This window comes from Mustela putorius, unplaced genomic scaffold (genome assembly GCF_011764305.1).
Source record: "Mustela putorius furo isolate JIRA1106 unplaced genomic scaffold, ASM1176430v1.1 tig00003914_pilon_pilon_pilon, whole genome shotgun sequence".
NCBI classification, from domain to species: Eukaryota; Metazoa; Chordata; class Mammalia; order Carnivora; family Mustelidae; genus Mustela; species Mustela putorius.
In genome coordinates this window covers 1,257,467-1,269,772 of record NW_025422061.1, presented here as the reverse complement: position 1 = coordinate 1,269,772, position 12,306 = coordinate 1,257,467, and the positions used below count along the sequence as shown (strand labels likewise).

At 37.2% G+C, this 12,306-nt stretch overlaps 1 protein-coding gene across 1 annotated transcript in view; it reads left to right on the top strand.

Annotated features, from left to right (window-relative positions):
• The window catches only part of LOC101675935 (butyrophilin subfamily 1 member A1-like), a 117,065-nt gene that overhangs the window by 79,801 nt on the left and 24,958 nt on the right, over positions 1-12,306 (top strand). The window contains exon 5 of the mRNA XM_045069238.1: positions 11,626-11,646. Coding sequence (XP_044925173.1) covers positions 11,626-11,646 — 21 coding nt within the window. The remainder of the gene's footprint in view (positions 1-11,625; positions 11,647-12,306) is intronic.

The following is a 12,306-nucleotide window of genomic DNA, read 5'->3' as shown; positions in this document are numbered from 1 at the left end:
ACATTTACAGGAAAAGATGTTACATATCACTAACCACTAGGGAAACATCTACTATCAAAACCACAATAAGATATAATATCATGCACATCACAATGACTGTTATCAGAAGGAAGGGTATAACAAATGTTGCTGAAGATGTAGAAAGGGAGTACAGTGAGCTCCTGGTGGGAATATAAATTGGTGCATGCAATATTGAAATAAAACTTTCATGCTTCTCAAAAGAATAAAAATGGAATTACCATATTATTCTGTAATTCAAAAACAAAATATTTATCAGGACAAAATAAGAACAGTACTGCAAAAAGCTGTATGCTGTTCCCTATGTATATCAGAGAATTTTATATAGTGAAGCAAGACATGGAGGTAATGTAAATGTCCAAAGATAGATATATGATAAAGAAGATATGGATATAGATATGTATATAGAGATAAATATATTACAGATACAGATATAGGTATACTTATAGACAAATTATATATATATAATTTGTGTATATCCAGATATATCCAAGTGTCCTGGGCAGTGATGGAATATATATATTATATATAAAATATATATATTTTTATATATATTTTATATATATATAATATATATTTTTATATATTATAAATTGTATATATTGTATATATGCAATATATACACTTATATATTGCACTTATATATATTGTGTATATATATATATTTATAAATATAAATAATATATAATATAATATATACATAACATATTATATATAATAACATATTATATATATTATATATAATATATTAATATATATATTCCAACACTGCCCAGGGATATATCTGTCTTATTTACCAGGAATACAGAATAATTTGATATCTAATTGTGTTTGAAGAGTGAAAGGATATATCCCTGGGCAGTGTTGGAAGGTCAAGTCTCAGAGCTCTGTGAATCATGGCACGGGTTATCAAAAATCTGTTAAGAATCTCTATGTAGTTGAAACTTGTGCTTTTCTCTTATGTAGCTGCACAACACTTGGCTCTCACACACAAAATTTATAATTTATTATTCCCAGTCCTATCTATAATGAGATTCACTGCCTTCAAAGAGCAATGAACTGTCAGAAATTTTACTTTCATTCTCTAACTTTCTGTATTATTTTTTTTAAGGTAAACTTCAGGTAGAACATGGTAAGTCATCCATTACTTCCTTGTACTGACAGTCTCTAAAAATATAAGGAAATAAATAGCAATTTGGGTTTTGGAATTGTGTATTTACTCCTTTTTTTTATGAATTTGGTTGTCCAAGTGTCCATGAGCTCTGTTATATCATTGCATCTATAATTCCTTGAAGTTTGCAATTATAGCCTGGATTCTACAGAGAGGTGACCTGGTTAAAATATGGGCAATGTAGTAAATGAAGGTATGCAGTAAACGCCCCAGAAATCATGAGAAGGCTCATGGTGCTCCATTTCAATGCAGAGGACAGCCTGTTCCACCATTAAATATCTATTAATGTGAGCTATTTTCAAAGTTTTTATTAATTTTCATGTATCTTTTCCTTGCTAACCCACTTCTTTGGAAATTGAGAAATTGAAGCTTGTATATAATGCACTTGGAAAACCTACTTCCTCTTCTGCATTTTTGAAATTTCCCCATGTATGGGATTTCTTCTCACTTACATTTATGCACTCAATTTTTAAAAATCTTTCATAACCTGCTTCATTCCTGTGTCCAAGGTATGAATTGATATATGTGTTATCATCAGATTAAGTATGAACTTTACAAAATGTCCATGGACAATTTTGCCTTTGAATAACCACAGATTTTCTTGGGATGAGCAATGAAACCTGCTTGACTTTTTGGGTTACTGACTCTGCATGTCACCATTTTCTAAAGTCTTAAAGATCCAATCCCCGTCAGTTTCAGCTCAGACTCCATGGGTAATCTGCATGAACTTTGAGGCTTGTCCTTGGATGAGTGCTACATAATCAGCAGATGGATATCCATGCACTGGCTTAATTAATGAGTAAAGGAGACAATAAATGATGTAATTATAGCATATTTCATAATATTTTGGAATGTCAGAGACCTTCTCTTTCAAATGATGAATACAATACCTGCTTTACTTTCTCTCTTTTCTATCTCGTATTTTCACCCTCATGGATAAGTACTGACTACTTCTCTAGCCATTTTTCCACACATACACTGTTGAATTATTTATTATATCTTTTGTTTTTATACAGAACTTAAAAAAAAACATGATTAGTCTTTTTTTTTTATATTTTGGAGGGGAAGTTATCTTGGAAAAAATGTATTTGATCTATGAAAATCACATTAGTAAATGGTTTCCACATAACAAATTATCAGTTGTTTTTTTTTTTGTATTTTAATTTTTTATTTTTTTTATAAACGTATATTTTTATCCCCAGGGGTAGAGGTCTGTGAATCACCAGGTTTACACACTTCACAGCACTCACCAAAGCACATACCCTCCCCAATGTCCATAATCCCACCCCCTTCTCCCAAACACCCTCCCCCAACAACCCTCAGTTTGTTTTGTGAGATTAAGAGTCACTTATGTTTTGTTTCCCTCCCAATCCGATCTTGTTTCATTTAGTCTTCTCGTACCAATTTAAGCCCCCATGTTGCATCACCAATTCCTCATATCAGGGAGATCATATGATAGTTGTCTTTCTCTGCTTGACTTATTTCGCTAAGCATGATACGCTCTAGTTCCATCCATGTTGTCGCAAATGGAAAGATTTCATTTCTTTTGATGGCTGCATAGTATTCCATTGTGTATATATACCACATCTTCTTGATCCATTCATCTGTTGATGGACATCTAGGTTCTTTCCATAGTTTGGCTATTCTGGACATTGCCGCTATAAACATTCGGGTGCATGTGCCCCTTTGGATCACTCCATTTGTATCTTAGGGTAAATACCCAATAGTGCAATTGCTGGGTCATAGGGCAGTTCTATTTTCAACATTTTGAGGAACCTCCATGCTGTTTTCCAGAGTGGCTGCACCAGCTTGCATTCCCACCAACAGTGTAGGAGGGTTCCCCTTTCTCCGCATCCTCGCCAGCATCTGTCATTTCCTGACTTGTTGATTTTAGCCATTCTGACTGGTGTCAGGTGATATCGCATTGTGGTTTTGATTTGTATTTCCCTGATGCCGAGTGATATGGAGCACTTTTTCATGTGTCTGTTGGCCATCTGGATGTCTTCTTTGCAGAAATGTCTGTTCATGTCCTCTGTCCATTTCTTGATTGGATTATTTGTTCTTTGGGTGTTGAATTTGCTAAGTTCTTTATAGATTCTGGACAGTAGTCCTTTATCCTATATGTCGTTTGCAAATATCTTCTCCCATTCTGTCAGTTCTCTTTTGATTTTGTTAACTGTTTCCTTTGCTATGCAAAAGCTTTTGATTGATGAAATCCCAATAGTTCATTTTTGCCCTTGCATCCCTTGCCTTTGGCGTTGTTCCTAGGAAGATGTTGCTGTGGCTAAGGTCGAAGAGGTTGCTGCCTGTGTTCTCCTCAAGGATTTTGATGGATTCTTTTCACACATTGAGGTCCTTCATCCATTTTGAGTCTATTTTTGTGTGTGGTGTAAGGAAATGGTCCAATTTCATTTTTCTGCATGTGGCTGTCCAATTTTCCCAGCACCATTTATTGAAGAGGCTGTCTTTTTTCCATTGGACATTCTTTCCTGCTTTGTCGAAGATTAGTTGACCATAGATTCGAGGGTCTCTTTCTGGGCTCTCTATTCTGTTCCATTGATCTATGTGTCTGTTTTTGTGCCAGTACCATGCTGTCTTCATGATGACAGCTTTGTGATAGAGCTTGATGTCCAGAATTGTGATGCCACCAACGTTGGCTTTCTTTTTCAATATCCCTTTGGCTATTCGAGGTCTTTTCTGGTTCCATATGAATTTTAGAATTATTTGTTCCATTTCTTTGAAAAAGAAGGATGGTACTTTGATAGGAATTGCATTAAATGTGTAGATTGCTTTAGGTACCCGAGACATTTTCACAATATTTATTCTTCCAATCCAGGAGCATGGAACATTTTTCCATTTCTTTGTGTCTTCCTCAATTTCTATCATGAGTACTTTATAGTTTTCTGAGTATAGGTTCTGTGTCTCTTAGGTTAGGTTTATTCCTAGGTATCTTATGGTTTTGGATGCAATTGTAAATGGGATTGACTCCTTAATTTCTCTTTCTTCTGTCTTGCTGTTGGTGTAGAGAAATGCAACTGATTTCTGTGCATTGATTTTATATCCTGACACTTTACTGAATTCCTGTATAAGTTCTAGCAGTTTTGGAGTGGAGTCTTTTGGGTTTTCCACATATAATATCATATCATCTGCGAAGAGTGATAATTTGACTTCTTCTTTGCCGATTTGGAGGCCTTTAATTTCCTTTTGTTGTCTGATTGCTGAGGCTAGGACCTCTAGTACTATGTTGAATAGCAGTGGTGATAAAGGACATTGCTGCCATGTTCCTGACCGCGGAAAAGCTTTCAGTTTTTCTCCATTGAGAATGATATTTGCGGTAGGTTTTTCATAGATGGCTTTGATGATATTAAGGTATGTGCCCTCTATCCCTACACTTTGAAGAGTTTTGATCAGGAATGAATGCTGTACTTTGTAAAATGCATTTTCAGCATCTATTGAGAGTATCATATGGTTCTTGTTCTTTCTTTTATTGATATGTTGTATCACATTGACTGATTTGCAGATGTTGAACCAACCTTGCAGCCCTGGAATAAATCCCACTTGGTCGTGGTGAATAATCCTTTTGATGTACTGTTGAAACCTATTGGCTAGTATTTTGTTGAGTATTTTCGCATCTGTGTTCATCAAGGATATTGGTCTATAGCTCTCTTTTTTGGTGGGATTCCTGTCTGGTTTTGGGATCAAGGTGATGCTGGCCTCATAAAATGAGTTTGGAAGTTTTCCTTCCATATCTATTTATTGGAACAGTTTCAGGAGAATAGGAATTAGTTCTTCTTTAAATGTTTGGTAGAATTCCCCCGGGAAGCCATCTGGCCCTGGGCTTTTGTTTGTTTGGAGATTTTAATGACTGTTTCTATCTCCTTACTGGTTATGGGTCTGTTCGGGCTTTCTATTTCTTCCTGGTTCAGTTCTGGTAGTTTATATGTTTCTAGGAATGCATCCATTTCTTCCAGATTGTCAAATTTTTTGCCGTAGAGTTTCTCATAGTATGTTCTTATAATAGTTTGTATTTTTTTGGTGTTAGTTGTGATCTCTCCTTTTTCATTCATGATTTTATTTATTTGGGTCCTTTCTCTTTTCTTTTTGATAATTCGGGCCAGGGGTTTATCAATTTTATTAATTCTTTCAAAGAACCAGCTCCTACTTTCGTTGATTTGTTCTATTGTTTTTTTGGTTTCTATTTCATTGATTTCTGCTCTGATCTTTATGATTTCTCTTCTCCTGCTGGGTTAGGGTTTCTTTCTTGTTCTTTCTCCAGCTCCTTTAGGTGTAGGGTTAGGATGTGTACCTGAGACCTTTCTTGTTTGTTGAGGAAGGCTTGTACCGCTATATATTTTCCTCTCAGCACTGCCTTTGTTGTGTCCCACAGATTTTGAACTGTTGTATTTTCATTATCATTTGTTTCCATGATTTTTTTCAATTCTACTTTAATTTCCCGGTTGACCCATTCATTCTTTAGAAGGATGCTGTTTAGTCTCCATGTATTTGGGTTCTTTTCAAACTTCCTTTTGTGGTAGAGTTCTAGCTTTAGAGCATTGTGGTCTGAAAATATGCAGGGAATGACCCCAATCTTTTGATACCGGTTGAGTCCTGATTTAGGACCGAGGATGTGATCTATTCTGGAGAATGTTCCATGTGCACTAGAGAAGAATGTGTATTCTGTTGCTTTGGGATGAAATGTTCTGAATATATCTGTGATGTCCATCTGGTCCAGTGTGTCGTTTAAGGCCTTTATTTCCTTGATGATCTTTTGCTTGGATGACCTGTCCATTTCAGTGAGGGGAGTGTTAAAGTCCCCTACTATTATTGTATTATTGTTGATGAGTTTCTTTGATTTTGTTATTAATTGGTTTATATAGTTGGCTGCTCCCACGTTGGGGGCATAGATATTTAAAATTGTTAGATCTTCTTGTTGGACAGACCCTTTGAGTATGATATAGTGTCCTTCCTCATCTCTTATTATAGACTTTGGCTTAAAATCTAATTGATCTGATATAAGGATTCCCATTCCTGCTTTCTTTTGATGTCCATTAGCATGGTAAATTCTTTTCCACCCCCTCACTTTAAATCTGGAGGTGTCTTCGGGCTTAAAATGAGTTTCTTGGAGGCAACATATAGATGGGTTTTGTTTTTTTATCCTTTCTGATACCCTGTGTCTTTTGACAGGGGCATTTAGTCCATTAACATTCAGGGTAACTATTGAGAGATGTGAATTTAGGGCCATTGTATTGCCTGTAAAGTGACAGTTACTGTATATGGTCTCTGTTCCTTTCTGATCTATCACTTGTAGGCTCTCTCTTTGCTTATAGGACCCCTTTCAAGATTTCCTGTAGGGCTGGTTTGGTGTTTGCAAATTCTTTCAGTTTTTGTTTGTCCTGGAAGCTTTTATTCTCTCCTTCTATTTTCAATGATAGCCTAGGTGGATATAGTATTCTTGGCTGCATGTTTTTCTCGTTTAGTGCTCTGAAAATATCATGCCAGCTCTTTCTGGCCTGCCAGGTCTCTGTGGATATGTCAGCTGCCAATCTAATATTTTTACCATTGTATGTTACAGACTTCTTTTCCCGGGCTGCTTTCAGGATTTTCTCTTTGTCACTGAGACTTGTAAATTTTACTATTAGGTGACGGGGTGTGGGCCTATTCTTATTGATTTTGAGGGGCATTCTCTGAACCTCCTGAATTTTTATGCTCGTTCCCTTTGCCATATTGGGGAAATTCTCCCCAATAATTCTCTCCAGTATATCTTCTGCTCCCCTCTCTCTTTCTTCTTCTTCTGGAATCCCAATTATTCTAATGTTGTTTTGTCTTATGGTGTCATTTATCTCCCGAATTCTCCCCTCGTGGTCCAGTAGCTGTTTGTCCCTCTTTTGCTCATCTTCTTTATTCTCTGTAATTTGGTCTTCTATATCACTAATTCTTTTTTCTGCCTCATTTATCCTAGCAGTGAGAGCCTCCATTTTTGATTGCACCTCATTAATAGCTTTTTTGATTTCAACTTGGTTAGATTTTAGTTCTTTTATTTCTCCAGAAAGGGCTTTTATATCTCTCGAGAGGGTTTCTCTAATATCTTCCATGCCTTTTTCGAGCCTGGCTAGAGCCTTGAGAATTGTCATTCTGAACTCTAGATCTGACATATTACCAATGTCTGTATTGATTAGGTCCCTAGCCTTCGGTACTGCCTCTTGTTCTTTTTTTTGTGTTGAATTTTTACGTCTTGTCTTTTTGTCCAGAGAAGAGTATATGAAGGGGCAAGTAAAATACCAAAAGGGTGGCAACAACCCCAGGAAAATATGCTTTAACCAAATTAGAAGAGATCCAAAATCTTGAGGGGGAGAAAGGGGATAAAAAGAGTTTCAAAAAGGAAAAAAGAAAAAAGAAAAAAAAAGAGAAGAATTTTAAAAAAAGAAAACACCTAAGAAAAATATAAAAAAGAAAAAATATATATATTAGATAAACTAGTAAAAAATCGTTAAAAAAGAAAAAGGTAACAGTTAAAAAAAATTTTACCCGAAGGCGAGAAAAAAAAAATGAAAAAGAAAAAAATTAAATTAACTGCAAGACTAAAAAAAAAATCACAGGGAAAAAGCCATGAGTTCCGTGCTTGGCTTTCTCCTCCTCTGGAATTCTGCTGCTCTCTTTGGTACTGAAACTGCACTCCTTTGTAGGTGAACTTGGTCTCAGCTGGATTTCTTGTTGATCTTCTGGGGGAGGGGCCTGTTGTAGTGATTCTCAAGTTTCTTTGCCCCAGGTGGAATTACACAGCCCTTACCTGGGGCCTGGGTGAGTAATCCGCTCTCGTTTGCTTTCAGGAGCTTTTGTTCCCTGAGTGCTTTCCGTAGAGTTCCAGAGGACAGGGAATACAAATGGCAGCCTCCTGGTCTCTGGTCTGGAGGAGCCGAGAGCCCAGGGCCGCACTCCTCAGTGCGCCCTCAGAGAACAGCATCCAGTTACTCCCGTCTGCCTGACCTCCAGCCGTGCTCCGAGCTCACTGAGCCTGCGACCGGTTCAAGGTCACTCCGAGCTGCGAGCTTACTGTCGGCTCTGTGTCTGTAGCCGGCTTTCCCGTTCCAATACCCGCAAGCTCTGCGACACTCAGACACCCCCGATCCTTCTGTGACCCTGCGGGACCTGAGGCCACGCTGACCCCGCGTGGGCTTCGCCCCGGGTAGCCTCTGGAGCGATGTCCCTCAGTGGAACAGACTTTTAAAAGTCCTGATTTTGTGCGCGGTTGCTCCACCGCTTGCAGGGAGCCGGCCCCGCCCCCCGGGGTCTATCTTCCCGTCGCCTTGGAATCACTTCTCCGCCAGTCCTACCTTTCGGAAAGTGGTTGTTTTTCTGTTTCCAGAATTGCTGTTCTTCTTCTCTTCGATCTGCCGATGGATTTTCAGGTGTTTGCAATCTTTAGATAATCTATCTAGCTGATCTCCAGCTAGCTGAAGTAGTCTCAGCCTGCTACTTCTCCGCCATCTTGACTCCTCCTCCCTATCAGTTGTTTAAATGGACTTCTTTATCTGTTGACATATAAGCTGAAAGAAAGCTGTCCTTTTGTAGCATTATAAATTGTAGGTTGTACAGTAGCATCTTTGTTCAATTATATCCCATGTTATTAACTGCTCTTACATTTTAAAAGGTTTCCATTACTTAGTTTAGAGAGATAGAAAGAGAGAGAGACAGAGCATGAGAGAGGGTAGAAGCTGAGGGAGAGGTACATGTAGACTACAAACTGAGCAATGCGCCCCAAGAGGGCCTGGAACACATGAGTCAGTGGTCAGCCCATGAGACAAAACCAAATGTCACCACTAAGAAGCCAAGACGACCAGGTAACCCTAGGGTTTTTGTTGTTGTTGTTGTTTTAATTTTTAAAGGCCCAATAAATATTCAGTTATCCCTTGAGGATTATTTTCTATTATCGCTTCTAAAATAAAATTCCATATGTGAACTTTGACATTGACCTTGGTTTTGTCTAATCCCTTAGTTATTTATTATTAAATGATACTTAGTGCTAATTTGTATTTTTTATGATAAGAGTCCAAATCAATGCATCAACAACCTTATTGGGCTATTTTTTTAAAGATGTATTTATGTACATAGGAAAGTCAGTGTGAGTGAGAGTGAGGGAAGGGAGAGAGGGAGAAAAAATAATGAGGAGACTTTGTTCTGTGCATGGAGCATGATGTGGGGCTTGAGCTCCTGATTTTGAGAACATGACCTGAGCCAAAAGCAAGAGTTGCTGGCTTAAACAGCTGGACCACCCATGTGTCCCAATAGTTGGCTCCTTTAAGGCTTTACATTTTTCACTATGTTTGTTGACATAAAAGATGCATAAGTTTCATATACTTTATTCATGTATTTTATTATTTGTTTTGATTTTGTTTTTAACTCTTCACCAGGTTATTTAGGTTATTTTCAAAGTTATTTGATCTATATGCATTAGCACTTGTTCCCTATTCCTGAAATATCTCTTTTCTGTGGTCATTTCCTAATTTCTTTTGATTTCCATTTAGAAACGGAGAACCCTCAAAATTTCAGAGAAGGATCTAAGTACTCTCTGGGACCCCACAGGCTTACATACCCACTTCATTGCTTTGGATGGTGCTCTGAACATGGGACTGGTCAGCGCTATGTGATCTTCTTCACTGAGAGTCAGTGGCCTGATCAGTGCAGAATTGAGTGTGACTAGTCCACCATTACACTTTGGGTGGAAAAAAACTGATTTTTTTATGACTTTTTCCTTGTTTGTTTTGCCCCCTCCTTTTCTGGATTATGAAGGAAAGAGAACATAATCTCTGGTTTCTTCTCTGGCCTAGGTATAAAAAAAAATCCCAATATAGTTAATTTTCACAGAATCACTTATGTGAAAATGAAACACTTTGATTGACTTCAACTTGTTTTTTTCCAGTGGTGATATGTTTATTAATAAATATTATCGTCTAGACATTTTTAAAATTAGTATTAATTTGGACTGACTTCATCTTATTTTAGTCTGAACGTTATGTATTTGGACATACTCCACTGAGCCAAAAGTAAGACATTTATAAGAGTCTTGATTAGGAGCTGCTTAGAAATAGACATGTATCACACTTCGCACTAGGCTCTATGAGACCTCAGACGGATCATGCAAAGGGAGATGTCCTTAAGAGACTTACTAAATATTCATACCCCATGAAAGGATATAAATGGGATTTGAATTCTAAGGTAGGATGTTGAGGAATCTACCAGAATCATCCCCAAAGGAAAGAGTCAGTGTTTCTTCCTCTGAACACATAGATGAAAAAATACCTGGCACAATGTTTTTTATAAAACAGAGAGGCAACTTTGGTGAAGGTGTAGAGAGGGAACATGATGACCTACTGATGAGAATATAAATTTGTGCAGCCAATATTGGAAAAAATATTTTCATGTTTCTCAACAGAACAAAAATGGAATTAATCGAATCATGCAGTAAATCAAGTACTAGGTATTTATCAGGAGAAATTAAAAACACTACTGCTAAAAAGTGCATGCTCTCCCCAATGTTTATTAGAGGATTTTTCATATAGCCATGCAAGAAAAGCAAGTAATATAAATGTCCACAGATGATACATATATGATAAATATGATACATATATGATAATGATATGATGCATTCTTAGGAGACTTATTATATATTGATTTATGAAAGGATATAGATGGGTTGGGAAAAGAGGTAGAACATTGAGGAAACTACCAGAATCATCTCCAAAGGAAAGAGTGAGCATTTCATTCTGTAAGAACACAGACGTAAACATCGAACATAATGTTTTAATCAGAAAGAGAAGGAACTTTGGTAAAGTTGTAGAAAGGGAACACTGGAAAGCCCTGGTGTGGATATCAGACAGTACAGCAAATATCGAAACATGCCTCACATTTCTCAGAAGAAAAAAAAAGGAATTAGCACATTATGCAGTAATTGAAGTACAGGTGTTCATCTGTACAAAACATAAACCCTACTGCAAAAAGGCGGTTGCTCTACCCTATGTATATTAGAGAAATTATATATAGCCAAGCAAGAAATGGAACTAATGTATATAACCTCATGTACATATGTAATAAGGAAGATAGGTATATGATATATAGAGCAAGAACTATGGATAATGTAGACATAGGTATGTTTTTGGACATAGATAAACTTATAGATACTGAATATCTCTCTGGGCAGTTTTGGAAGGTCACGTATAGAACTCTGTGAATCCTGGTGTGGTACATCAAAAGTCAGGTAGAAATCTTTATGTGGTTGAAATGTCTGCATTTCTTTTAAGTAGCTGCAAAACACTTGGCTCTCTCAGTCAAACGTTATAGTTTCTAGTCCTATATAAAGAATTTCATGGCCTTCATAGAGCCATGAAAGGTCAGAAGTCTTAGTTCCATTCAATAACTTATTTCTGTATTTCTTTTTAAAGGCAAACTTCAGGAAGAATATGGTAAGTCATTCATTCTCTGTGTTGAATGGATTGTTCAGAAATTAAAGGTTGGGCATTATAAAAGGAAAGATTTAAGACAAAACAGTCTCTCCAGACATAAGGAAGTAAATAGCAATTTGGGCTTTGGAATTGTGCATTTCCTTCCCCATTTTATGAATTAGGCTGTCCAAGGTTCCCAGAGTTCTGCTGGATTGTTACATGTATAATTCCTCAAATTTCTCATTCATAACTTGGATTCTGTGGAGAGGAGAGGCCCATCAACCTTGGGAAGTGCAGTAAATGAAGGTCTGTAGTAAATGCCCCAGAAAAACTGAGAAGGCTAGTCGTGTTCCATTTCTATGGGGATCACAGCCTGGTCCACCAACAGTTCTCTACCTATGCCACCTAGTTTCACATTTTGCTGTTAGTTGGCAGGTAGATATTCTTTGTTAATCCACTTCTTTGGAAATTGAGAAAAGGAACCTTGGATACGATGTCCTTGGAGAACCTTTTCTTCTTTTGCACTTCTGACTACCCCCCACCCCATACACACTGTCTTGAGGAATCTTCTGCACCTACTCTGACCACTTCCAATTTAAAAATATTTCATAACCTGCTGCATCCCTTTTCCCACGGTATCAGGTGATATACATATTCTCAGCAGATTATGTAAGATCGTTT